The sequence below is a fragment of the Bombus affinis genome, chromosome 1 (assembly GCF_024516045.1).
Source record: "Bombus affinis isolate iyBomAffi1 chromosome 1, iyBomAffi1.2, whole genome shotgun sequence".
In the NCBI taxonomy this organism is placed as follows: domain Eukaryota; kingdom Metazoa; phylum Arthropoda; class Insecta; order Hymenoptera; family Apidae; genus Bombus; species Bombus affinis.
Window position 1 is genome coordinate 19,096,365 of NC_066344.1, and position 27,556 is coordinate 19,123,920.

General features: G+C 31.3%; 1 protein-coding gene and 2 long non-coding RNA genes across 13 annotated transcripts in view; 1 reads left to right on the forward strand and 2 right to left on the reverse strand.

Annotated features, from left to right (window-relative positions):
* LOC126918107 (uncharacterized) overlaps positions 1-2,915 on the reverse strand; it is a 32,584-nt gene extending 29,669 nt beyond the window's left edge. For all 4 annotated transcript variants that reach the window (XR_007711226.1, XR_007711223.1, XR_007711222.1 and 1 more), the window contains exon 1: positions 2,782-2,915. This is a non-coding gene — a long non-coding RNA (uncharacterized LOC126918107). The remainder of the gene's footprint in view (positions 1-2,781) is intronic.
* The window catches only part of LOC126918090 (uncharacterized), a 702,612-nt gene that overhangs the window by 667,356 nt on the left and 7,700 nt on the right, over positions 1-27,556 (reverse strand). The gene's annotated exons all lie outside the window — the stretch shown is intronic.
* Positions 1-27,556, forward strand: part of LOC126918032 (uncharacterized) — a 319,978-nt gene that overhangs the window by 279,809 nt on the left and 12,613 nt on the right. Inside the window, exons 2-3 of one of the 2 annotated variants that reach the window (XM_050725595.1) lie at positions 541-601; positions 23,731-23,802. In XM_050725595.1, the coding sequence (XP_050581552.1) occupies positions 541-601; positions 23,731-23,802 (133 nt within the window). Of the gene's footprint in view, positions 1-540; positions 629-23,730; positions 23,803-27,556 lie in introns of both variants that reach the window. The other variant, XM_050725605.1, reaches the window with a different exon arrangement.

The window sequence follows — 27,556 nt, forward strand, 5'->3', positions numbered from 1 at the left end:
TCTAAATATTATACAATACTGTAAAATGCGAAACCATAATGACTATGTAAATGATTGTGAGAATTCATAATCAAATTTTCTAGATATGTATGTATCTTTTAACAAGATACATTTATACTATTTAACAATGTGGACTTTGATAAAAAAAAATTTATAATAACCAGCTTCCATCTTTTAAAGAAAGAGGACAAAGCGATTAAAATATTATCATAAATATAAACTGTTCCATAAAGTTTTGACGAATTCGCGAATAGTCTCGCTTTTTTAATCTGTAATTAATCTTACACGGATAATACGCGATAAATCGTTTCTGCCGTAACACGTTCCGCTCACATGGGGTTGTTTTATTATCTTGTCCCCGCAGTGTTTTGCATTTCCATAAAACGTATCCCATTTTGCCTGCTACGGCCTGCGAAAAAAATGTAAAAAAACATTCGTTCGATAAATGTATCATCGAATATCCAATTAAGACAAAATTCATTACTGAGATAGTGGAATTCTCAACCATTCCTGTTGATCCGTAATATTTTTCTGTTTCAGTTGTGTGCGGCGTCGGGGTGGATGTGGCGTACCGTCATCACGTCATGGGGTTTTACGTTACGTGAGGATAATTCAACATGTGTATACCGTAATTCAACTCAATTATCAGATTTCGAGGACCAAGTATCGAGAAAGAGATAGAAAGATTTCTTATTCGATTTGTTTCATTATTTACAACATTCTTTGTTATGGTGAAAAATTTACAATTAATATAAATTCTTTTCATAATCGAAAAATATGAAATTCAATAGAAAGAATCTATTAACCCTTGGCTTACGAAGTTCCAATAGTGAGTGCCATAAGCAACAACATGATCGCTCACACGTCGAGCCATTTCACGGTTTGGTTAAGCGCTCGAAATTGTGCAAATCGCACGTATCTTTTGATATATTAATGCACGTGTAAGGTACAACTAATTTTATTTTGCGAGATGTTTGATAGATAGTTACTAGCAATTGATCATTGAACAAGGATGATTTATTATCTTGAAATAAACGATAAATCAATAACATCGACGTACCACGTCTTTCACACGATACTGTTAAGTGTTTAAACAATGTTTGAATAAATTTGTATAAAAGTGAAAAGCTAATATCTATTTCAGTAAAATAATTTACACAATTAATTTCTCATTCGTTTATTATATTTATGATACGATAGAATAAGGCAGTAGCAAAGATAAAAATGATTTTTATTAGAAAATGATTCTAAAATTATGGTTTGTGATACTTCTACTTGTAATACAATTAAATATGTTTTAATGATATTGCATTCAGTATTCTAAGTTTTATTTTGGATACACATTAATTTTAATAGAAATATTTAAATACAGATTACAGCAGTTGCATTTTAATGTTTGCATTTTAACCTTGGAATTTTGTATTTGAACGTTTGAATTTTAAGTAACGACTAACGATACAATGTTAGGAATAATTTAGATAGAATTTTAACAGGAAATAATAATAGCTTTATTATCGAAGAAATTGCTCTTATTACTTGTTTTCAAATTTAAAGTCAAAAGGGTCATTATGCATATTTCGTACAAATTACATAGATAAACAATTTTTATGTGAATTGAAATTTGAGAAAAACTCGAAAGAAAGCTGAGAAAAGATAAAAAATAATAAGAAAAGAAAGTAAGAGAAAATCAGTCTTCTTTAGTCTTCTGTCGTCATCATTTTTACTTTAATTATTTTCAAAAGAAATCCTTATTTAGTATTTATGAATTATTCCATATCCAGTTACATATATTACAACTTATGTTGAGAATTTAAATTAAAACACACAATAATGATTTGATACATACAAATTTTGAATTTATTTGAGGTGGATAACGTGTAGAGTTGTTTGATAAAGAAACGAATTTGTAATAACAAGATATATTGAAACAAGTATGTATATGTACAGAGATAATGTATGCCGAGTTTGATCATCGCTCACTCAATGCTACAATACCAAAAGAATATAATAGGGAGCACATTACCACAAAAAGTTAACCTTCTTGTGTAGCTCTAGCTGAGGATTACAAAAACTAGCAATAACAATCTAGACCTTGTAACCCAAAACAACGTTAGTAATTAAAGCTACAATAATATGGGTCTCTCCCACTTTTCAATTTTCCGATTCAACTTGAAACTTTTTCTACGGCCATGAGTCGCTACATGTTATTCAAACTAAAATGTTCTAAGAATTGTTTAATCATTTACATTTCAGTAAATTCCTTCCCATCTCTCAATTATTATAAAAATATTATTTTATGGATATAATTTATATAGCATTGTTAATTTTATCTTGATATACGTAAAAATACGTATAACTTCGTAGAGTGATGTGAGTGCCCTTGCATAATTACCGATTAATAATATCCCTTTCGCTACTACGGGTGACTACAGTCACGTAAAATGTCACTGACGTATTACGGACGACTATAGTCGCTGTGCGTAAGATACCGCCTATTGTATTATACATACGACAAGTATTGTACATCCTCAAGCCTTTTATTAATGTAGTATCAGAAAGGATAGGATTAGGATAATTTAGATTTGTAAAATTCTCCTAATACTATTTATTTAAGATAAATAGAAATAACAGATATTAATTGGACAGAGAACGATAAATGTTCAACTTGAACTAAACGCAAAAATCTTATTCTACTCAAATCACTCTCGCAACTCTATAACTCTAACAACTCAATCTCTCAACAACGCTAGCAACTCAGGCAACTCCGCAACTCTCACCGACTCTATCAACTCTACAACTCTACTCTTCGGCTTCTCGACTAACTCTGACCTCTCGATAAAACGTTCTCACTTCTCGATCAACGTTATTTTGTCCTTTTCCTAATCCGGTTCTGTTTTCGTGCCGCAAGGACTTGGTGACTTTAGTCAATAGGTTTTTCTCCTATGTAAACTAACAGCCGAAGGACAGACGACACTGTTTCGATCGGTTGCTAACCAAGGTTTTTTTTTCGACACCACATTAACAATAAGATGGTGTAACAAGAGGGCAGTGTATATGTTGTCCTCTTTCCACAATGAAGAATTGGTCGAGACGAAACGTCATCATCGCACACAAAAAATTATTAAAAAATCGAAATGTGTTGTCGATTATAATCGATTGATGGGAACTGTGGAGCGAATCGCGATGCCAGTGCCAGATTTGCGATGTTGGCCTATGTGTGACACCATATTTCGAAAAATACCACACGCAATACTATTATTAAAAGCCATTAGTATCATACTGTAGTATCGTGGACAAAAGGCCTAAGATATCGGCCGAATCGTAAACAATGTCGCGAGAGCCGCGGCATCGTCGGGTACATCAATGTGTCGTCGGTCCTTTCAAGTGAACAGTTTCGTGGAAAAGGCCTGCGTGACCCTGGCCACGGGCGTTTTCGGGACACGTGCGCGATAGGGCGGGAAAAGACAAAAGAGATGCTAAAGGCAGTGTTAGTTGAGACGCCGGCGAGAACGAATGCAAAAGGCGTACAGTATGAGTTGAGAAGCGAGAGCGTGCGAGTGCAGATGCCGAAGACGAGAGTTATAGAGTTGCGAGAGTGATTTGAGCGGAATAAGACTTTTGTGTTTTAGTTCAAGTTGAACATTTATCGTTCTCTGTCCAATTAATCTCTGTTATTTCCATTTATCTTAATAAATAGTATTAGGAGAATTTTACAAATCTAAATTATCCTAATCCTATCCTTTTTTCCGATACTACAATACAATTATCCTGATTAACAGGTTAACCCTTCAATTTTCATAGGCATATACAGGTATCACTTTTTATTTATTCTATAACAAAGGCAAATTTATAATTTATACATTTTAATGTATTTTAGTGGTAGGAGTTTAGTACCTATTTGAATATGAGGAGAAATACGTGGGGAAAATACGATGAGTTTACTTTAATTGATTTCCTGATTTGGACATTCAGAATAATAATTTCCCAACTAATAATTAGTAAATTGACAAATTATAAGTTCCAAGTTATAAATTTCTTTTTTACAATTTTATAACTTTTCGACAAATAAAAAATCAGATAATTTGCAATTTATGAAATTTACTTGTAAAATTATCATTGTTAATGTTACGTAAAGATATTTGTTAATATTAGTAATTTGTAATCTTTGCCTTATAGAATTTTGCTAACAATACATATGATAATACAATTGTGAAAGAACGCTTTGGTGATAGTTAAAAAAGTGTTTCGTACGAAATAATTAAAGAAAGAAATGAGCTGATAGATTTGAAACTTGACGAGTGTTGTTAATATCCTTAATATTCTTTAAGTGTTCAACATGACGACAAAAGGCTTTGTTTAGTATTGAATTTCGAAATAAGACAGAACTATCAAGTCTGTAAGTATGAAACCGGAATTTGCCTATAGGTGGCTCTAGCTGATAATGTAGTTATCACTAAACTGCGTCATTGATGCCAAAAGTCTCTGTTGACACCTCACAAACATTTTCCACTCAGAACAATATAAGTTTCATACAACAGCATAGTTTGTAGTAGCGTTGAACATGTCGAATTTTGTGCCTGGAAACTACGATTTGCATTGATTTTCTGTTACCATTTAATCATTTTCATACAATAAACGTGTATTTTCTATACAAAAATTCCGGTTTCATATTTACATACCTGGTATATTATATTATATCATATTATTATATTCTGTAATGTTATTTGTTTTCCAAATTTTAATTAAAAATGAGTGTGTTAAGAAGTTATAAATACTCTGTTTTGAGGAAAGTTTTTTCTTCGAAAAACACCGTCAGAGTAGCTCGGTTTGCAGTGAGGCGTAAACGTGGCTGCTGAGATTTTTCTCGCGCACCGTGTACTGTCTTGGCGCGGAGGCGGAGATGCCGCCCGTGGTGAAAGGGATATTAGTGAAATTACAGGCTATAAAATCTGGCTTGTAGAATTTTGTTGCGAAATGTTTTTGCAATTTTACAAACTTCAAATTAAATCACTAATATTATTACTGCACTTTACAAATGTTTATAGCAAAACGATAAGGGGAGTATCGAAGATTTTAAGATCACTTTCGTAGCAGCGCATGAGTCAACGGAAGACTCGAATCCTTGAGATGTCAACGTTATTTTGGTTTGTCAGGTTCAAAAATAAACGAACTCCGGACAAAATATCGACGTTATTTGTAATCCTCAACCGGAGTTACATTCGATCTTTTTATAATACCCACCGGTCGATACAAACAGACGAACGTGATCTCTAGGACAATCAGCATGGTGAATCATTATAGCGAATCTTTATAGCGAGTCATACAGTCGAATAGCGAGCAAGAGTTGAACAGTAGCATTGAGCGAGCGACGATAACGACCGGCAATCATTATCTCCGTACTTGTATTTAAAGTGATTTTAATATACGTTGACTATTACGATCTTATCACTCGTCGCTTTAATAAACGAACACGTATAATAATCCAGTTCACTTTTATATAGACCTATACATTTTGTATATGCCCATTGATCCATCCTTTAATTTTTTATAAAAACAATATAAGACTAACTAATTTAGAAAATATTTTCGCTTCATATCAATAATAAAATATTTTTCAATATTCTAAGTAGAGCTTTTTACAATTACAAAATCCACCTATAATAGCTTATTACCAACTCAGTTGATACCGTAGGTTGAATTTTATAATCGTTAGAAATGATTGGTTTATTTCAAAAATTTTTCCAGTGTTTGATTAAAATGTTTTCAATTATTCATTCTAGAGGAGTTGTAATAAACAGACAATATTGCGAATTTCGTGTAGCTGACTTGTCAGAGAAACTAAAAAGCCACAAAATTATTTATATTTAAATATCAATACAATTATTATTAATGTATTTGTAAAAAGAATTACAAAACTTAAAGCACTTAACTCACGAAAATTTTGGCATGGAACTACGTCAGAAATTGCAAACATCTAATCTTTTCAGCTCCGATAAGATACCAGAACATTATTGATGCTTACGTAGGGCTTACAAGATATCGATATAATGTTATGCCTATTATTTGTATAATATCATTTACATAAAATAGGTATATGTAATACTTGTAACATTGTACTTTATATTTTTATTTTATTTCATAATCAAAATCAAAAAAATTGTATGTAGACTTTTCTAACTGATTGCGTATACATATTTAATTAATATATAATACAATATAACATTTAATAATATTAGCACTGAAATCTTGTAACCTGTAACTTATAAAATTCCGAGAATATTAATTCGATTGGGCAAGGGAGTGCTGATAATTCTTCAATCCTATAATTTCATTTTCGCCAAATTTACCATGCTTACGATCAAAGAAAGTAAAAAGTAAGAGAGAGAGAGAGAGAGAGAGAGGAACTCGATAGAACTGCAACTTTATAAAGTCGGAGATTCTTTCGTTAAACGCTAAACCTTGACACTAGAAAGAATTAAGTCCAAAAAGGCAACCTAGCTAGAATATTTTTTATTCTTTTGGAACGCAGCCGGCCAGTCGTGAATCGAATCCACAAAAAATCTAATTTCGATGCTGGGATTAAATTAGCGACAAGCGGAAGCTTTCGCCAACGGAAACCGCTCGAATCAGGTTATCGGCGACGATTACCGAAATTTCCCGATATCCCGTACAGACTGGCGTTTTTCCGCTCGCGTCACCGTGACATCGATCGTAAAGAGCATCTTCCATAGTCGTGGGTCAGCATGCGGAAAAACACGCACGCAGATCACTGAAGCGCGCCGCGAAGCTTATTTTCGAGAGAAAAATCGCCTGTGTCTGTAGTTTACCGTTCTACCGGCATTATTTTTACGGTGAAACGTATCGTACACGTGCACAGAGAACATCATGGGAGGGAAGAAATTGAGAAAAATGTTTTACATTTTCAACGTTATTGCATTACTTTCGGACCAGGAAATCGGTGCTCCTCGTGTAACGTAGTTGAATACCTGTATAGGAATTTGGAACTTGATGCTTCCTTTGTAACGATCGCAGCTTTCATTCGACGATCATACTTTGCCATGTAATATTAAATAGGACCGTTCGTGGATCTTCCTTTTGATTTAGAGTTTGCTTTTAGTTACAGAATATTTTATTTGCCAAAATTAGATGCAAACTACGTAGGAAGACTACAGGAGAAAAACACAACAGATGTGGGTGTTTCACATTTTTTATCTTTCCTCGGGGCAGCAGTTTTAGAGTCCAGCACGTTTTCGATTAATTTTATGTTATCAAAATTGTAATTTTATTAGATTTCGGAGGAAAACATGTATTTTCCCAACCTATTTATAATTTTAAGAATCTTATTCGTCGTGATATTAAAATATTGAAAATTATACCATATCGAAGATGTTAAAATATTATTTGTTTTAACAATTATATCTTTGACATACACCGAGTAGGTTTTTCTCATTTTCAGCTATTTTGTATTTAAATATTCCTTCTTAATCATAAAATGACATCAAAATAAAGAAACTAGAAAAACTGTATTAATCATGTATTTTCATATTATAAATTTTGTATATTAAAGTTTATTGACGAAAGATTAATACGTACTTTTGTCTATTATTATTAACAATTAATGTCATATCAATCAGGATTATTAGCGACAATTTGTAAGAAATGCTTTATATTACAAATATTTTTGTTTCTTTTATCAGTTTTAACAAATCTTGTATTCCTTTAAGTTGTTGTTAAATAGAATATTTAAATTAAATTATAATTTGAGCAGCTTCAGATTAACAATAAATAGTCTGTTATCATATAGAGACTGGGTATTTTTGTAATAATTTCTTTAGAATTTTAGGATGACTAGTTCTAATTTGCGAAATACGTGGATACTTTATTCTGTCTTGATAATACAGTGATCAACTTACAATTTCTGGAAAAATATTTTGTAACTGTGTCAGTATATAAACAACAAGAAACTAAAACATTTCATCAACTCAATTCTAGATATACCAAGCAAATTAAATGAGCAATTCATCTTGTTTTGAATAGGCACGTGATATCTGTGCGATATAATGCTTATCGAAAAGTTAGAGAGAGTAATAAACAAGATTCGCGCGAATGAGCTCTTCTTGATAAAGATAATCTGTTAACGTCAAACATTTTTATTTATTTCATAAAATAAATCTTCGGAAATTACAGTTTCTATATTGCGAAAGTAGGCAAGTTTAATCTTATTTGGAATGAAACTTTCGCAAAGGAGATAAAAATGTATCGCCGCAAAAGTGAGGTAGCTCAAAAGAAGTCATTTGAAAATTCCTTAAGAGCTTTTAGAATTCGCTGCTCAAGATTATAAACGGAAAATAGGAATTTTGAAAATAGATTCTATTAAAATAAAATTTGTTTTATGAGCATTATTTTACTATTTTATTCTTTTTATCGATAAATTCAATAAGCAAAACAATATATCGTTACGTCATTATGTTCAAAAACAATTCTCAACATCATTACGCATGTATCGTTTAATTCTGTCACTTGATTTTTATTACTCATTTGCTACTAATTCTGTATGCTTTGGTACAATTCACATACTGTTACTACAAATCAATCAGTGTCCACATACAGCAACGTCGTTTCAAAAAATCTAATAAACATGATAGGAAGCTACTACTGTAAAAATATAAGTGTTATCACTTGATAATTTCAATAAAAAATTGGCATTTTAAAAACTTTCTTAGCTTTTTAAAAATAGGTTTTCCACTCGAAAATTCTCAGATATGTAGTACTGACTATAGTATATCAGATGTTTTGCATAATTCTTTATAGGATATAAGAACAGAAATCAAGCATTAACTGTAAATTATGTTTAGGCCAATGACTATCCTGATAATAGGAGGCTAAAACTTTGACAAGATGGTTTTTCTAGGAAATTTAATTTGATTTAATTTGATTTAATTTGATTTAGGGGCGCTCTTATCATGTTTATTCGCGATAGCCTTTAAAGATATTCGAACATGATTTTATATTTTTGGTATTTCTTTGAAATCGCCGTTAATGTGATATAAGCTTCTTTCACGAATATGATGTAATTAGTCGAAATTTGTATGTTGCAAATGTTGGATATTTATTGGTGCAAGAGAGAATGTGTGAAATTTGTATGGTCAATTTGTAATAGTACTTAATATTTTCTATCAAGCGATAAAGCTAGACCAACAGGACTATTTCTAATTGTTAATACCATAATTCACGTTATCATGTTGGTGCAATTCATACATTGTTACCATAAACACACAAGCGTTCAGATACTTATGAAGTATGAATACACTCACATTTGACTGTTACTTAACGAACAAATCAAAAACTCAAAGAAGCGCTGTCAATGGGTATGCGGTAAAGAATCAAACGAACAAAGTTCGTTATTCTTTATCGAACGAATCGCATTAACGTATTATTAAATATGCCTACAGCGGGATTTAGCGTGGGAAAAGTCAATACACACAGAATCACAATTCTAAGTGTACTTACCGTCGTGCGTTTGGCAAATTGCAAATTCGCAGATATGCCTCGTCGTTGCAGATTGCATTCCGTTAGTCTCTATGGAAATGCGTGTTTTCCATGCATATTGAGCACTGAAATATGATCGAATGGGTATGTTGCAAATTAAGAGCACGTTGAGTAAGAATTGAAAGAAAATTTGATTTTACGACCGTCGTAGTCGTATTATGATTTCCTGAATTCTCGTTAGATTTCCCTTTCTCTTTTCTTTTTTCCCCTTTTCTATGCATTTTCTTTTTCTTTTTTTTTTTACTTCAAAGTTGTTTGGTTAAATTGCACATTTAAATTGTATATTTTTAAAATAATGTATGAACATGTCGTTTTGATATAATTAATATAAGATTATACTGTTTACTGGATCCACTAACGAGTTTATAACGAACCCTTTAAAAGTGAACATGTGAAATACTATAGTTCATACATAAAAATTGTAGATATGGAAAAAATGTACGCGCATTAATATTTTACTTTACCTTCTTAATGCATTTCATTAGATCCACGTAACTGTATTATTTTCCTTCCTTATTATCAAATTTGAAAGTAATTGGTCTATCTATAATAATTTTAAATTCCTAGTTTTTAAATGGCATTTCAAAATACTTACAAAATATTTGCATAAATCATGCTTTTAAGCATTAATTTATATACTGGAAAACTTGGAATTTTTAGAATATTTAGAATATTCAGAATTTATTTTAATAAATATATTTAACCTTTTTTATTTACATCCCCACATTATATTCTTGGACATTTCCAGAATGTTTTGCAAAAATAATGCATTTAAGAGTTAACTTAGATATTGAAATTTTACCATAATATGAAAATTTAGTCTTCTTTATTTTCTTACAGTATGTTCGTTGGTTTTTCTGAATAAAGACTGCGTGCTGGTATAAGGAAAACTGGAAATATTAATTATAACGTAAAAGTATTTGAACAAATAAAAATAAACTTCTGCTTTCCATACCAACGCTTTTTATTAGGCTATTTTTTTAATTCAAACACCCGTCCTCGAATTAAGCTCAAGTTTTAAATAAAGTTTGTTTGATTCCCTTCTTCTAATTAAATATTCTCAGAAAGTACCTTTTGACAAACCAAGTTATTTAAATGTCTACTTTTACTATATCCTTACATACGAACAGGAAGGAAACTAAACGTAAGCTACTTCAAATTAAAACAAACGAATATTTTCTCTTAATTCTAGAAAACGCTTTCGTCATAATACAAGCTCAATTTTTTTCTTGTTGTATCTTTTATAAAATATTCTTTGGTGTCAATGTATTGATTTTCTTCTATCTATAGTCGACGTTCATACCGAAGAAATTAAATTTGTGTTTCTAACATATTTTTAACATGTTTCTAATAAATATAAGTCGATCAATCAATTATACCCTTAATTATGCACTTTTAATTTTACGCGACATTTGCCCGTATTAAAATTTTAAGTAACATTTCTAACAATTTGTTATGGTTTACATGTAACATATGAAAATTCTATTTATAATAAAATTTAATATGTATATCAACTTCTTCCTATTAACTTTTTATTAACTAAATTATGATCTCCATAGCTGAATAATAATTGAACAATAATTATGTATTTTAGAAACCTTAATGTATCATAATAATATATGTACAGCTATTGGTAAACAAAGAATCACATATTTATATGATACTTGTATTCATTCGTATTTACACATGCAATGAAGGGCAAACTTATGACAACTTTAGAACAATAACTTTCAGATCAAGCCTCTGGTATTTTTGATGTTGGTTGATAAATAATTTTGTACACAAACGTCGATATTTTTGACACAAAGTGTAGTCTTTGAGATTATTTGGTATTTTGTTTACTGTGTTCTATTAAGTTACTGTGTTTACTGTGTATTAATCTAACACTGATTAAATCAATGTAACTTCGAAAATTCTTTAAATTGTAGTAATAAAATTCAAATTCAAATTTCTTTCAAAAACCAGTGTGGTCTTTGGTAGAGAATTAAACTTGAGCGAAGGCTCGTACAGACACGACCAATAGTCGAGTGACTACTCGGCATTCGACTGTTAAATGGTTTAGTGCGTAGAAAATGTCTGAATAGTATAGTTGAACCTTTAAACTCTCGAGAGATGAACAAACACTGTTATCGTGCGATACTAGATAGTGCCCAGAAATGTGGGTTTTTCTTACATCTTATACCGAGACACGTATCTATCTTGAGATGCTCCTTATTTTATTATGTATTGTAAAATATATAGCTGTATATAGCTGTATATACATAATTATGCAAGAAAATCACCAGCGCCCGTATAATAATATTAATTTTCACGAGAATATATTGAATCGTGTTTCATCCTATATGCGTACACAATTTTAATAATTCTCTTCGAGGCCGCAACTGATCGTAGTTAAAATTTGCATTTTTTAAAACTATAATATTTAGTGATTAGAGGAGTACAAATCATTTTTCGAGCAATTTCAGACATTTTTGGAAATGAATAAAAAACAAAATTTTTGGTAATTATTTAGAAAGTTGCTACTGAATTTCAATGATTTTCAAATGTATTGTAGAATTCAACATTTTGAATAATTTATTTTAAAACCAAAAACTTTTTTAATTTTCGAAATATTTGCACAAAGCAGTCGACATCATATAGCGAATTCTGCCTACACATACTATGTATGTAGCTGTGACACAGTCATAAGCATAGCCGACACGTTCGCTGTTTCGTTCGCCGTTTGACGACCTGTTTACATCCATCAGCTGTGAATCTTTTTATGTTTGTACCATACTTTACAAACCTCAATCATTTACAAGACGCACGTGCGAGATTACAGGCAATGTTTTCAAAAATCTATTCTGACAACAACATGATTTTCGTAGTCGAGTAATTCAATTCTTTCATATCATAGTTGAAATGATATGAAAATTAGTCCAAACCTAAGCCAAATCACTAACCCCTTAACCTATAACTACGGGCATAGCCCGTAGTACGATGATCGGGCCAAACGTAAATATTACGGGTATAGCCCGTAGCACGATGTAAATTCTCGAACGTAAATCGTAGATTAAGAGGTTAATAGTAACCATTTTTAATACATAGTTGCGCATGGGGTTGTAACGCCCCCTAAGGATCCTTTGTAAATACATGTCGGGTTCAGCGGTAGGTTCATGGGCATGTAACGAATCTTCATTCGGACTAGCCATCGTTGTTGTACAATAGAAATTATATTTACTGGTATAAATATTGATTTTTAGAAAGTTTGACAAGTAACCGTGGTGATTAAACACTCGAGATGTTAGTGACAATGTTCTTAGGTTCAATAACGAATCCACGGTCAAAGGGCTAACTCTTTGTTAAACTGTTTGTTAACTCTCTGTTAAACTCTTAGAATATATTTTGAAGCACAAAGTAACGTTTGCTGTGACGCTCGGTATAATAATGCACGTAAAGACGATGTGCAAACTCTCCAAGGTGATCGCTAGAATAAAAGACTGATGGGAATTTTCCTCTCCTTACAATCGCGTTTGTTCGTTGCATATTGGCCGGGGATACCAACAAAATTCCAGCCGCCGTTGCTAGGCAGACCTGCCTAGAGCTGATATTGCTCCTGCCCAGGGTTTGATTGTTAATAGAATGTGTGTCCCACAATATTGACACTTCTCTGTTAGGTAAAAACGTTCATCCCGTGACCGTGGCTACGTTCGGCGACCAGTTGTGCCACCTCGAGCCCAAGCCCATCGTCACAAATCTCGGGCAAACATAATCGGATTGAATCATAACAACTATTTCTAAGTTTTATCATTTCATAAATAATAAATAGTCTAGACTAAAGTATTGGGCATCTTCCCAAAAATTCCAAAAGAAAGGCCCCGATGTCCCTTCATCTCCGACATACATATATACTACATATAAAAAAAAGATAATTTAGTTTTCGCACGAGGTAAAAGATGAGTCAGGCGGTGTAGCACAGCAGCCACCGTGTATCGCGCCGTTAGCGAGATTCGCATAACTCGCGGTGGACTCGGAGGGGGCTCGTGATGTCATGCTTATGAATGATTCCAGGGCCTCTTTCGCCATGCGCCAGGTACGGCTACCATGGAGGTTTTAGCCGGTACGAATCCAGCACTACCCGGAGCTCTCTCCCCGGAGGGGGCGCGGGGCACCTATGAAGGCCTCTTACACGAAAAAAAAGCTTTTACCGTTTGGATCAATTTTCAAAATCAAACTGCCTCGAGACGGCTGATAACCTAGAAACTACCGTTTAGAAATACAAGACTCAGAAACTAAGATCGACGACGATTAGATGTAGGTGTAGGAAAAGATTGCTCACGATCATGCCCTCGACCACGTATTAAAAAATCATTGAAATCCAAAATGATGGCAGCTTTCTAAATGATTACCAAATTTTTTGCATGTGTTAAAAGATATACATAATATCATTAAATTTCTTATTTCTGTCACATTAATAACTCCTTAACGATACAAATGTGTTATATTATAACAGAAAATTTTGTCATTGTTATGACATTGTGGTAAAGTAATAAGGAGACAAGTTAACTCAATCAACTATATTTACAGATATTTTAAACTGTAGAATGCAAAGTTAACCGCAAGCGTTGCTCGCTTGATGATATTCGCTATAAGATTGCGTGATACTGTGATACTGATACTAATTGTTACAGTGATTCGCTAGACTGATTTGTTACGCTTATTCGCTCGACTGATTGACTTACTGACTGACTCGATAACTCGATACTGATATTATTTCATGCGATTGACTGTGTCTGGAGGACATGATCGTCTGTTTATATTGGTCGAGGGAGGTACCGAAAGGTTTGAACTTGTCGCAGGTTGTAGGTTGCACGTAGCAGCGAAATTGCTTTGTCCACAGTTTGTTTATTACATTATGTGCGTCGTACAGTGTTAATCCTCTGTGGCAAAACAACTACATGAGGCAACTTTGTGTCGAAACGTCCTAAGACGCATATGCCGCTACAATATCAATTATTCATATTAACATAGTCACCTCTAGAAATAAAAATGTTTCTTTTATAAAAGTCTGGATTTATAATAAAAAGTTTAAAACACTTGTTTTTCTGTGATAGGATAATATTCATAATAATTACATCAATAGAACAGAATACTTCGTAATTTCGCGATTCATTCCATGGCTATCTAAGAAATTCAGGAATTTGGTATCCATAGGAGTACGGGACTTCTGTTACTTTATTAGTTGTATTTTTACATTAATTTTTTATTGATACTCGAAGGATGTTGCGGATGTGGCGAGCTACTAATGTACTCTGACAGGTTTAGTTAGATATGTCTTGTGTGGGAACCGTTTTACTAAATTATTTGATTAGATTTTAATGTTCGTACACGGCAAGTTACTAAATTATTTGCCACTCGATTGAACTACTGGACGTTCCATTACACTGTTTAGCTAAATTTTAATACTCACACTCGGCAAGTTATTAAAATTACCTGTCACTCAACCTAAAATCGACGTGTCTGAACGAATCCTAACAGATAGTACAACATTCATTATTATGATCAAGAAAGTTTATTATATGTAGCTTTGATCAGTAGGTATTTATATAATAATAAATTATTTTGTTAGGGATACAATTTAAAGTTGTTCCTTTTTCTTAATTTTTGTTGAAGTAATTATTCTAAAAAGAAAACTCTACGTCTTTACTTTTCTATATCCATGACCTGGAGACCGCTGTTACAAAGAGAATCGAACTTAGTGAAACAAAAAATTTCGAAATAAGGAGAGGTCCACATTATTGTGCTCTTGAATATAAGTTATTAATATCTATAAACAAAAGAGCTATAAATAGATTTCTATTACTGTTTCTTGTAGTCTTCAGCTAGAGCTACAAGGTTAACTCTTTGGTAATGTCTTTTGCTCTAAATATTATTTAGATTATTATTATTATAAAGTACAAATTAAATAATTAGTCCAGCTGGACATTTGGTAATTTCGTTTAGCATGATACTGTAAATATATGAACGTGCTCTCTATCATAGCTTCTGCTATTGTATTGTAACACTATAAGGGTGAAATATTTACACCTTTATTTATTTCAATATATTTTTCTATTACAAATTCATCCACTCGTTCTTTTATCAGTCAATCTCAACAATTTTTAAAGAATCTTATATTTTATTTGCTACATGATGGTTTTATACATTTTTCAAGAAATATCCACAAATCTTGCGAAAACTGTTTAATTTATCATCAATATCGTCACGTTGTTATTTTTCTTTTATCTTTGGTTGTATAACTCTATGAGACGAGTTTGAAATTTACGAGGAAAGATCGACTAGTCTGATTAACGCAGTTGCAAGCAATAAATCGCGTTTGGGGACGTTACATTTAATGTATGATACTACTGTGATTGTTCGAACGGTGACGATCTTCGACCTTATAGCAATGCGATTGCGTTCATACGTTATTCGACGTGTTAACTTCAATTTTGAAAGAAAAATAGATTGAAATTCGTGTAACATATTTGAAAGATTTAAAGATTAAATCGAATACAATGTAACCATAAAATAGACTTCTAGTGCAAAGTTCGTATTGTATCAAAAGGAAACGTACAGAGTAATAAAACGATTTAAAGAATTTTAGGGCAAATAGAAAAGTAATAATGCAAAACTATAATTTTAGAAATATAATAAAATACAATTTTTAGAAATATGCAATTCAACCTTTTATCTACATAGACGCAACGTAATCTATATAAAAAATAATATTGAAACTTTTTCGTATCATTTATCTTTTGACAGCTATTTCAAAGGCAAAAATTTATTGGCATCTTGCATATATATGTGTATATTTACAGTAACTCACACTTCTTTTGTTTAAAATAGCAACTAGCTGATTTTCTTTCATTTAGCATACTTCAAAGGTCAAAGTTCAAATAGGAAGCGAATTTTACAAAAATTCTGTCAATCGAATATTGATAAATAATTCCACCAGTTAAGTTTTATCTTATGCTCCTTTATCTTATCGTATTCCCCTAATTTATTTCCAATCGATTTTCACTTATATTATAATTTCGATCATTTGCACTTTCTTTAAGGAAATTATAATGGTGGAAAAAGTATATTTATAAAAATGTTCTAATGGTAAAAGGTTAAAATATTACAATGCAAATTTAATTGAAATTTGAAGTTATTGAATTATGAAGTAATCTCACTCTTGTTTATTGTATAATGAAGGTATGAGTGGGTAATTAAATAAAAAAAAAAAAATTATTCAGTTAAGAGTATCCAATTTCTACCTGTATGATTTATGGCAGAGATTATGTTTTCCTACTAAGGAAATAAATGCGTAGGTAGAACGGAAGATAGTGTTCCTTTAATCCGCTACTGAACCTAAATCTTCTTCTTGATACTAATTTATTGCAAAGAATATAGCAAGTAAGTAATTGTGAGAAAACGAAGTTCATAGTAATTTTAGATCTAACACGAAATTATTTATTAATTTTTGTTATGAACATATGTTAAAAACAAATGATTAATAATAATATTTTTTCCTTTAATGTTATAAAAGTTAATTGCAGGATTTTTTGCAAGGCTGAAATGCACGAAAATTTTAATGTTGAAATTAATTCCCCTAAACAAAGTTATACATATACATTTGGGGGAAGAAGTGAAAATACAAATAAAAGAACAAAGCAACTACATTTTTCATAAAGACAAATCTATCTAGAAAAAGGACATTTTTATTCAAACAAGATTTTTAGTGAATAGTTTAATGACAAAGGTGTTTATTAAATATAGAGAGGAAAATTTTATACTCTTACGAACAAAACGTATTATAATGTTTAAAAAGTCAAAATATCTTGAATTATGTATTTTTTATAAACTCGAGTTTATTACGATATTTTTTTTTATAAAATCGAGTGACTTCTATTCTTTTTTCAGACATATTGCACCGAAAGTTACTGTTCATTCTGGATTTTGAACTGTTAGGATTATTTATGCACAAATGATTAGTTTTTAAAGCCAATATATCTTTTTCGATACTTCAGATACTATATTTTGTACATACAGCACATGTTACAGCATTGATACGAAGGGAAGTTGCTCCAAACTTTTATTGAAAATCGAAGCTTTGCAAGTACTAAAAAAACATACCAGCGAAAAAAATATTCAATTTCTGGAAATTGTCCAAAGTTTTCAATTTCATTGAAAATCCCAAGTTTATATTAGAAAAGTAAATTTCAGGTTTTGAAATTCTGTTCAAAGATTTGGATGAAAATCGCGATTTTATACCAGGGCAATAGAATAGTAGAAGAAATAATCGATTTTAAATTGGAATATGATTGCAACAAAATAAATTCCAGGAATTGATGAAAGCTTTGAATTTGTAATTTTGACCGAAATCGTGATTTTGTATTAAGAAAATAAAATATTCGATTTCAAGGTATTCCAAGAATTTTTTTATTATTTAATAATTTGTACTTTACAATTTGTCCAGCTGGACATTTGGTAAATTTCAAGAATTTAACGCAACTTCCCTACGCACATTTATTTAATTTATATAACGTACATTTCCTTGCTACTGTTCAAATTAATTCTGTTTCATTTATTAAATGTGCCTTATTACTATTTCCTATTAAATCACTCAAAATAATTAAAAATTATCAAAAGAAAGAAAAACAGATGAAAGACAGTAATTTAGGAAACTGTATTGCATATTTTTAGATTATATTCAGAATCATATAAATAACATTTACGTCACTCAATTTACATTGCAATATCGAATAATGAAAACATAGCACAAGAAAAGTAAGAAAAATTATAAAGTAAGCTACATTAGTAATTATGATACAAAAACTCTGTAAGCAAGAAACATAACAAAAATATTAATAAACATGCCCATTATAGGTATAAGAAGAGAAATCTTCCTAAGCCACAATAATAACAGAATAAGTAATTTGAACTGTTCTGCACAATTAAATTAATATTATCAGTGAAATTTTACAAATTGCAAATTATTGATATTAATACATTATCTTGTATAGTAAGTTTTTAAACAGATCACACGGTTTCGAAAATTATAAAACTCAATGTTTATGCATTTATAGAAAATTTAAAGATACAAAATTACGCAGAACGTATGAAATATACAAAAGTATATAAAATGTCCAAAGTATAGTACACTTTATAATATATGATGAACGAAACAAATTTCTATGTAAATTCTATTCCTTTATTCATATTTATAAAGATATGAATTTGCAAAAGCATTCACAGCCCACTGATAACCTGTTATAATGATTAAGTAGCGAGTATAAATAACCAACTAAAAAAAAAAAAAAAAAGAAAAAAAGAAAAGAAAAGAAAAGAAAATAATCTGTCATGTGTTCGTTGAAACACATAAACAAGAATACATATAAAGTAAAAATAATAATAAAACGCGTTAAGTCGAACATTAACGTGGAAAGTTACTGTTCACACTGTGACAGGAAGCAAATATTCCAATATAAGGCAGGGATGAAACCCAATAGTGCAAGTAACGAATGGACATATTGATTCATTTGTTGGTGGCTTCTCATTTGGATAGCAATAGTACGTTACACGATAGAACTGGTGGACAGCACTTGCAGTGCATTCGGTTGCGGTATGATCAGCCACTTGGTAGTACGAAATATACGTGTATATTATTGTACATGTGTATTCGACGCAACGGTCCAGTACATATTTCTCGTATTAGCTTTATCCACGCATGGCCATGCACTACAAGTAACATTAGTGCATCTTGTCTTCCGCAAAATTACTATAATACGCGCGAAATGTTTGAGTTTCACTGCGAATTTCTACCATGCAGCGTAAAATTAAGCATATACCGCGTGAGATCGTGGAAAATGTGTGAAATTGAGACAAAAAGATGAATAAATGAATGTCAGATTTTATTTCGATTAAATTGTTAAAGCGGTTATTAGAACTCGTTTTTTATTCCTATTCGAGCATATTGTTTATTGTTTACTATTTAATTACTTATAAATTTCGCATTTAATGTTTATATTGTAAAATATTTTATTGGTCGTTTAACATTCATCATTTATAAATATTATATTATAAAATGATATTATAAAATATTTTCTTACCGTTTATAAAGTTATTACATTTTTAAAAGGCGATTAAAAAATTGTATATTTAAAATATAAAAATAATTGATACAAAGTAGCAATAATGTTTTATTACATATATTTGCATAATAATATAGTATTACATAAATTCCAGTTATGTATAAATCCCATTATGTCCATAAGAATTCCATAAACTGAAATACTATCCATTCGAGTATATTATTTCATACCTTACATTCAGAGTTTTATACTATTTTCTTAGTCGCAATATGTACTTTAAATAAAGATAAGTATCTGATAATAAAAAGAAATTCAGTTATAACAAAGGTATTACATACAGATATTAATGCATCCCCACAAACTAGTGTTTAAGACTATATTAATCTGAAGAGCACATTTCATACACAGTATTTTATATACAGCAAATTCTTAAAATAAAGATATAGTATGATAGATATAAAAATACAATAACAACGATATAAATTGCTAATTTTCTAAATTTCTCAGGCTTATATTTCGATATTTACAAATTTTTAATTCTTTCATCTCTTGCAATATGAGAGATAGTTCTTGCGAGATATCGCTCGACTACCTCAAAATGCAACTTATGCAATCGATTCTCTTTGAAACGTAAGGATGGTTCGGGAAAAAAGACAGGATAAGCGCGTAGCTTGTGGAAGAATTGCGTGTTTGTTTGTTGAAGCTCTATTACAGAACTGGTTGAAGTTAGGCAAATTGGACGCTCCAATTTCTTGATTTAGTATTTTCGAGAGAGAGAGAGAGAGAGAGAGAGAGAGAGAGTTCAACTTGTACGCACTGGTCACATATCAGGCAGCGATAAGCAACATCATAGCATTCGACCAACGACGATAAGATAATAAAGCGAGGCGAGTTTAAAGAAATAAAAAAGTATGCTATATTTGCAAAAATTCCGCGTCGTTATTTACAAACAGTTATCGATTATTTAAACTATCACTAAAGATTAGATAGCTTTATAGTTGCGTTGTTGCGCTGCAACATAATTCTTCGATCTTAATAGATTTCTTTATGGATAAATTCATTCACAGAAATCCTTGAATATCGAATCATACATTTTTCAAAGCGTGAGTTGCGAGCTAATTTTAGGTAGAATTAAATATTAAAATATAAGACTAGTTTATATGTCCATTAGATGAGTTTTTCCGATCGGAAACTGTCGGATAAATAACTGAAAGTCGAGTTAGAAATCACATGAAAATTATTATTTCTCTATACTTTCTTTTATGTCACTTATCTATATTCAATCAATTCTCGACGACAATCACGCTTCGCGTAATTTTGGAGCGAGTTGTCAAAAATCGCGATTTTCGAAAGTGGTCTCGGTCTATAAAAGTTTGAGAAGACTTTGTTACGTTTTACCAATCATCTCTCTAGTCAAGTTGTTCAAAGAAACTTTAATTTGTGGCGGCATCGACCACGGAACTTCCCAACGGCTTCGCGGTACAAAGAGCTATGCCGTCAAAGTGCAATACCGACATGTCCAATGTACCATCGATATCCCTACTTTTCTTTCGCCGACTTCTCGGAAGAACGCATACGCGGCGACCGCCGCGTTATACCTAATAAACGCGTGTGTAGTAGGGATCTCGAAGAGCAACAAAGGAAAGAATCCGTGGTTTCGAACAGAAGACTCAGGCAGTCTATTTCAAGCTGCGAAGTACGAAAGGTCTCGTAATAAACATACCCGTTCACAAGACATTAATTGTTATATTTTCGTCTTAATTGTTAATCGTTGATCGTTGACTGAAATTGTTGCTTCTTTACTTGTTATTAAACTTTTTGTTAGCAAATCAAGCGTAGTTTCTCGTATGCACTCGTTCCAACCACCTCTATTCTCATAATAGAAATAGGGGATCAATCAGTTCTTAGCGTCGATTGTTTAATCGTAACGAGAATTTACGACTCTCGTTGACGCGTTATCTCGCGATCGCGTCTCTCCGCGAACGGTTGAAACAGACTTATACAACATTTTTCAAAATCATGTCCAAATATTTACGAGTCTTGACCAGAAAATTTTCCGCTCTTCGAGAATTTATAATCAATTTTCTCACATCGAAATTCATTAACATTTATAGCATCCCTGTAACATCTAGTTGGGAAACAGAATTTTTAACGTTTTAATATCTCGCGGTATGGTTTATCCCTTTCACAGTGAAATTTTCCGTCAATCAACAGAATTTCACTCGGCTTCACTCGCAGAGGTGCGAATAGAGAAATCGCGTGATACAACACGATGCTCTTTTTTGCAAAATTCCTGGTGCAGAACTTGTACGGCCATCTGCTGTGTATCTGTTTGGAAATGAACGAGAATGAAAGGCGTAAAACATCGCGACGTAGTTTTATGTTCGCGAGTATGGTCGTACAACGGCGACAAAGAGTCACGAGACTGCGAATAATTCGTGGACTAGACTTATTTGCGGGATAAAATAAGCGCCGTACCGCGAGACGGGATACAAACGACGATAAAGCAGGATTTACAGGGAAATAGCTGTCGAACAGCGGTTTTTCACGCTAGAAAAGATTAAACGATCTTGTTGCAACGTTCTTCTTCGGCGGTCACATCCTGACAGGCGTATTTTTGTCAGCCATTGTGAAAGAGTAGCAAACAGATTCCGGATCGTTTCATCTTCGAATTATAGGCTACAAGAAAGTTTGCTTTGCTTCGAATTATTTTCTACTTCTTGCGATCAAACGAGCTGTTTAATCAAGTTGAAGATAAATTTCTGTGTATCATGTTAATTAGAAAGGTTAGACGGTTGGGCAAAGTTTGGACAAGTATGTACAATAGTTCTCGAAATTGTATTTGGTATGAATGTTATAAATACTATACGTGTATTATACGAAACATTTTAAAATTTAACTACAACTACAATAACAACTATCGTGATCGTATTTGTAATATTTGAAACGAATGTATGTGGACGTTACAAATTATTTATCACAAGCATACATTTTGCTGATTATCAAAATATTTGGATTGTGTTATTCTTTGCATTAGTAAGCCTCAATAATTTTACTAAGAACATCTTTAATACTAATTGAATATTTAAGATCATATAAGTTAATATTCCAACGTTGTTATATTAAATTTCTATCAAGTTTACATTTATAGTATGTGTCTTGTAACTTTTATACATAGTTCCAAATTAGTTTTAAATTTTATCAACATAATCACGATAATGCTACTTTTTGCAGTGCTAATGAAATTTCAAAACGTTTCGTATAATATAGATACTATATACGTGCATAAAAATTGTCTATATATTCGAATACTTTCGTGGTGGGTATAGCTTGTTGGAAAAATGTAAAAGATTAACGATTTGCAAACTAAATAACATAAACGTAGTATAAAACGTTTGTGTCCAATTTCGATTAGAAACATAAAGAAACATGGGGACATTTGTAGAAAAAGGAAAATGTTTCATTTCAATGAAATTAACACAGGCGATATACAAAACAGTCACGTATAGTACAAAAAATACATGCAATTTTTTCTTTTCGCATCTTTGCAATCACATCAACACGTTCGCTTCAATTTACTTGATTATTATTTGCATACAAATGGAATTAAATTAGTAAATAAATATACAAATATTTATTTAAGAATTACAATCAGTGACGATTTTATTGTACTAACCAAGCAACTAAAGGGTCAGTCTTGTGAATCAGCATATTATTTGTATGACACAATAATAAAGATTGATTATGTAATTTATTACATAATCTCAAATATTGTCGAAACGCCAAAAATCTATGATTAAAAGCATACGTACCTTAATTAACTTAATTAATTTTTAAGAAACCAACGTTAAATAATTACGAGGATGAAATAGAATATTTTTCAAAATTAGGAGTCAAATCCGGTAATTTTTCCATATTAAAGTAGTAGTTATTTTAAAGATTACAGTTTTTTTACAAAGAATAATATTATATTCACAATGAAAAATGAATTTAAAATTAAGTTGCTGTACATCATAAGACAGCAACTCGCAAAAATATTTTTCCTTCTACTCGTTAAATGGAAATTTTTGTGGTTCTATTTCAGAGTAGCATCTGGTTTGATATTCTTCCTAGAGATTACCTGGGCCATCACGCTGTTCGTACAGATCTGCGTCAGGTATACATATTTAACTTTATAAAGCATGCTTCTATATTCTATTACCATTAAAATAAAAAATAATATATAACGATTATATATTAGATAATATTATACTTATATTTAGGTATATTTAAAAATACATTATATGAAAAATGTACTGTTATGTAGGACATGTATTTTAAAATACATTAAAAAATTTCAAGTTTCTCAAATTTCAAATAGAAATTAATATTATTTAATTATGTGTGCGTGAAAAATGGGATTTAAAAAATTTTAAACGCCTCAAATATCTAATTATATATTTTAATCAAATTTTCATCATATTATTTCTATTTTATAATGTTAATGTTATTGTTACTGTTGACTACGGATATTTATGCAAATTTATATTCACTTAAAGCAGAGATTTGTTTCATACACAAAATATTATAACCCGTACTACGCTTTCCATATTTTATATATTTTTGTATATATTTGCAGCTTTAAATTCCTCGAAATAAAATTAAATAAATATCCGCAGTTTATTCATTATATTTTATTTTATTTTATTCTATAAATTCTTTTAGCTCTGTCACTATGAGAATCGGGCGCGTTTAATATTTTCCAATTTCCAACATACCTACAGCAATTCGAACATGATCAGTTTTTCCACACTTCTTTATGAGAATTCTATAGTTTCTTTCAAATAAATCACGTGTTATTCCAATCCACCTATTTCTTTTCACTCATTGTCTATTGAGAATGCTTCAGCCGAATCTCATTGATTTTCTAATACCATCCGAGATATTCCAATAAACGCAAAAACATCGACGAAATCGAACAACTATCTGCAAACGAGAATACGAAGATACGAAGAAAAAGTACTTTCTACTAGGCAGAGAGCAAGAGAGAGACGAGAAGCAGACTGTTAATTACCAGGTCCGAACTTTGTCCCAATTTTCTCGATGTTCGATCGCGAATTCGCTCGATGTGTAAAGACTGGCCGAAGAATTCGGAGGGTGAACGAGGAAGATATGCAAGAACGCGTTAGAGGGGTTGAGGATTGTGAAGTCACTAGAAGTCTAGTCTCATCAAGGGCAAAGAGAATATAGCGAAAGACCGTGGGACTACAGCGAAAAAGCAGTTTCTAAAGGAAGAAGTGATTTTATTGGCGAACCAACTTCCGGCAATCTATCTCGACTCGACGCTACTCCTTTCGGGAGTTTATATCTTTGTCGATTAAAAGGGAATGGTGGTTCGAATGTCGCTCTTCAAGGTCTTCTTACTACGACCAATGAAAATGAGATGCTTTATGCCGCGTACACGGACAATTTTTCTTTTTTTCTTTATTTGTCCGCCGATGGCATTCCTTGAATAACGATTCAAAGGGTGGTTCGTTTCTTCCGGGTTGAATAATTGTGTGTAATTATTTTGAGATATTATTTTATTATGAGTGTGGATTCAAATGTATTCATAGGAAATTTAAAGGTGCAAGAAATCACACAAAATCTATATAGTACGTAAAAACATATAAGTTATTCAATGCAGAGTATCCCTTAGGATATTTAATGAATGAAAGAATGTTTTCACTAGTTTGTTCTAAATTACATACATAAAACTGTAAATTCGCAGTTTTGTTAATTATGTTTGTAAAAATATGGAATTACATAATACTACGAGATTCGTATTTCGGAGAAATACCTAAACTTATTTATAGGATGAAATTATACAAGGCTTTACATAATAATTTATCAAGTTTTTATAAAATAAATTAGAGAAACTTGTTAATTAAAGAATTTGTTATCTAGAAAGTAGAAAATTTAATAATTTAGGAAGTAGAAAAATTCGAAAAGATTTCGGATTTTAAACGTAATATCGTGTTGTAAGTATATTGTGATGAAAATACCGTACGTCTCTTTATCATTTAAAATTGATATGTCCTTTAAACAAAGTTGAAAAAAGCTGTAAATACAGTGAATAGTAAGATTAATAAAATAATATCAAGTTTTTCATAGTACAAACGGTAAAACACTTTCTCATACGAAAAATATTGCTGTTTAATTATGGTTAGTGTATATTGAGATCAAAAATGATTTATACATATACTTTTTTATCAATTAGAATTAACATTTAAAGTGGAGTTAAAAACAGTTGCCCAATATATAGGTAATGGCATGAATATAACATGAACGTGATAGTGATTAACAATTAATTGTATAAATAATTTTACATGATATTGTAGTTAAATAATTCGAATTATATTATTTGATACAAACAATTTAAAATGATTTTAAATAATAACAATTATATTAAAATTACATTTGTATATCTTCCTAAGAAAAAATCAATCTAAAATAAAAACTGAATAGGATGTACATATTGTATAGATACATATCTTTGAAACATATACAGGACGGTTGGTAACTGGTGGTACAAGCGGGAAGGGGGTGATTTTACGCGAAAAAAGAAGTCGAAAATATAGAATAAAAATTTTTCGTTTGAGGCTTTGTTTTCGAGAAAATCAATTTTGAATTTTAGCTCGGTAGGCGTGCATTTTATCACGTCTCGTTATAAAGGATCTCACTGTAGATCGTTGTCTCGATGGATATTATCAAAGTTTAAGTTTGTTTTTACCGTAACGGAAAATTAGGAATACATAATGAAATAATATGAAGTAATCATAAAGTTTATTATTACAAAAATTGCTGAAAATGTTGCCCATTCTGCCGAACAGATACTTCTGCTCTTCTAATTAAATTTCTATGAACACTTTCTAACACATTGGAAGTGTTTATCAACATAACGTCAATCGAGACAACGATTTACAGTGAGATCCGTTATAACGAGACGTGATAAAGTGCACGCGTACCGAGCGAAAATTCAAAGTCGATCTTCTCGAAAACAAAGCCTCAAACGAAAAATTTTTATTCTATATTTTCGACTTCTTTTTTCGCGTAGAATCATCCTCTTTCCGCTTGTACCACCAGTTACCAACCACCCTGTATACATTTGCTTCTACACAATGTAACAGTGTTTAAATTCAGAGAACATCACACAAATTGATACAATATTGTTAATAATATTCATATCCATCAGACATCTATCGCTATAATTAATTGTTACTCCAGTTATGACTAATTGTCTCCTATTAATTTATGTATGCATGAAAATGTAGAGACAATGCATTAAACAGTTTCATTCGTAAATTCTAATTAAACATTAAACGTATTATTATCATAATTTATTATTTTTGATATTGTGGCTGCACCCGACGACGGAACTTTCCGGCGGCTTCGCAATACAAAGCATATCACCGAAACGTAAGATCGGCGTGGCTAATGAGCCATCGTTATCCCTACGGTCCTTAATATGATATTATATTATATTTGGAATATTTGGAAGAAAGCGTACAACACGTACAAGAAAGCAACAGTCGCTGACGAATAACGAACGCGTGCATAGTAGGGGCATCGAGGAGCAACAAAAGAAACGAATTGGTTAAAAGAGACATTCGAGTTTGAACAGCGAAGTGAGGAGAGTCGAATTTTAACAGCGAAGCATAGTCGAGACGCGAGGAAGTCAGTGGTAATTGAGGACTGTACGAAACCAGTTGAAGGCAAGGATTGTTGATTGTCAAATAATTATATTATTGAATACCGCCGAGTATTTCTTTGGTACCTTACACCAAACATTACCTCAATATTATTTATTATTTAATAACATTAACTTATTTATGATTATTATATATAATTTTACATTCTAATTATTTTTATTTTATCTTGTTGGAAACTTC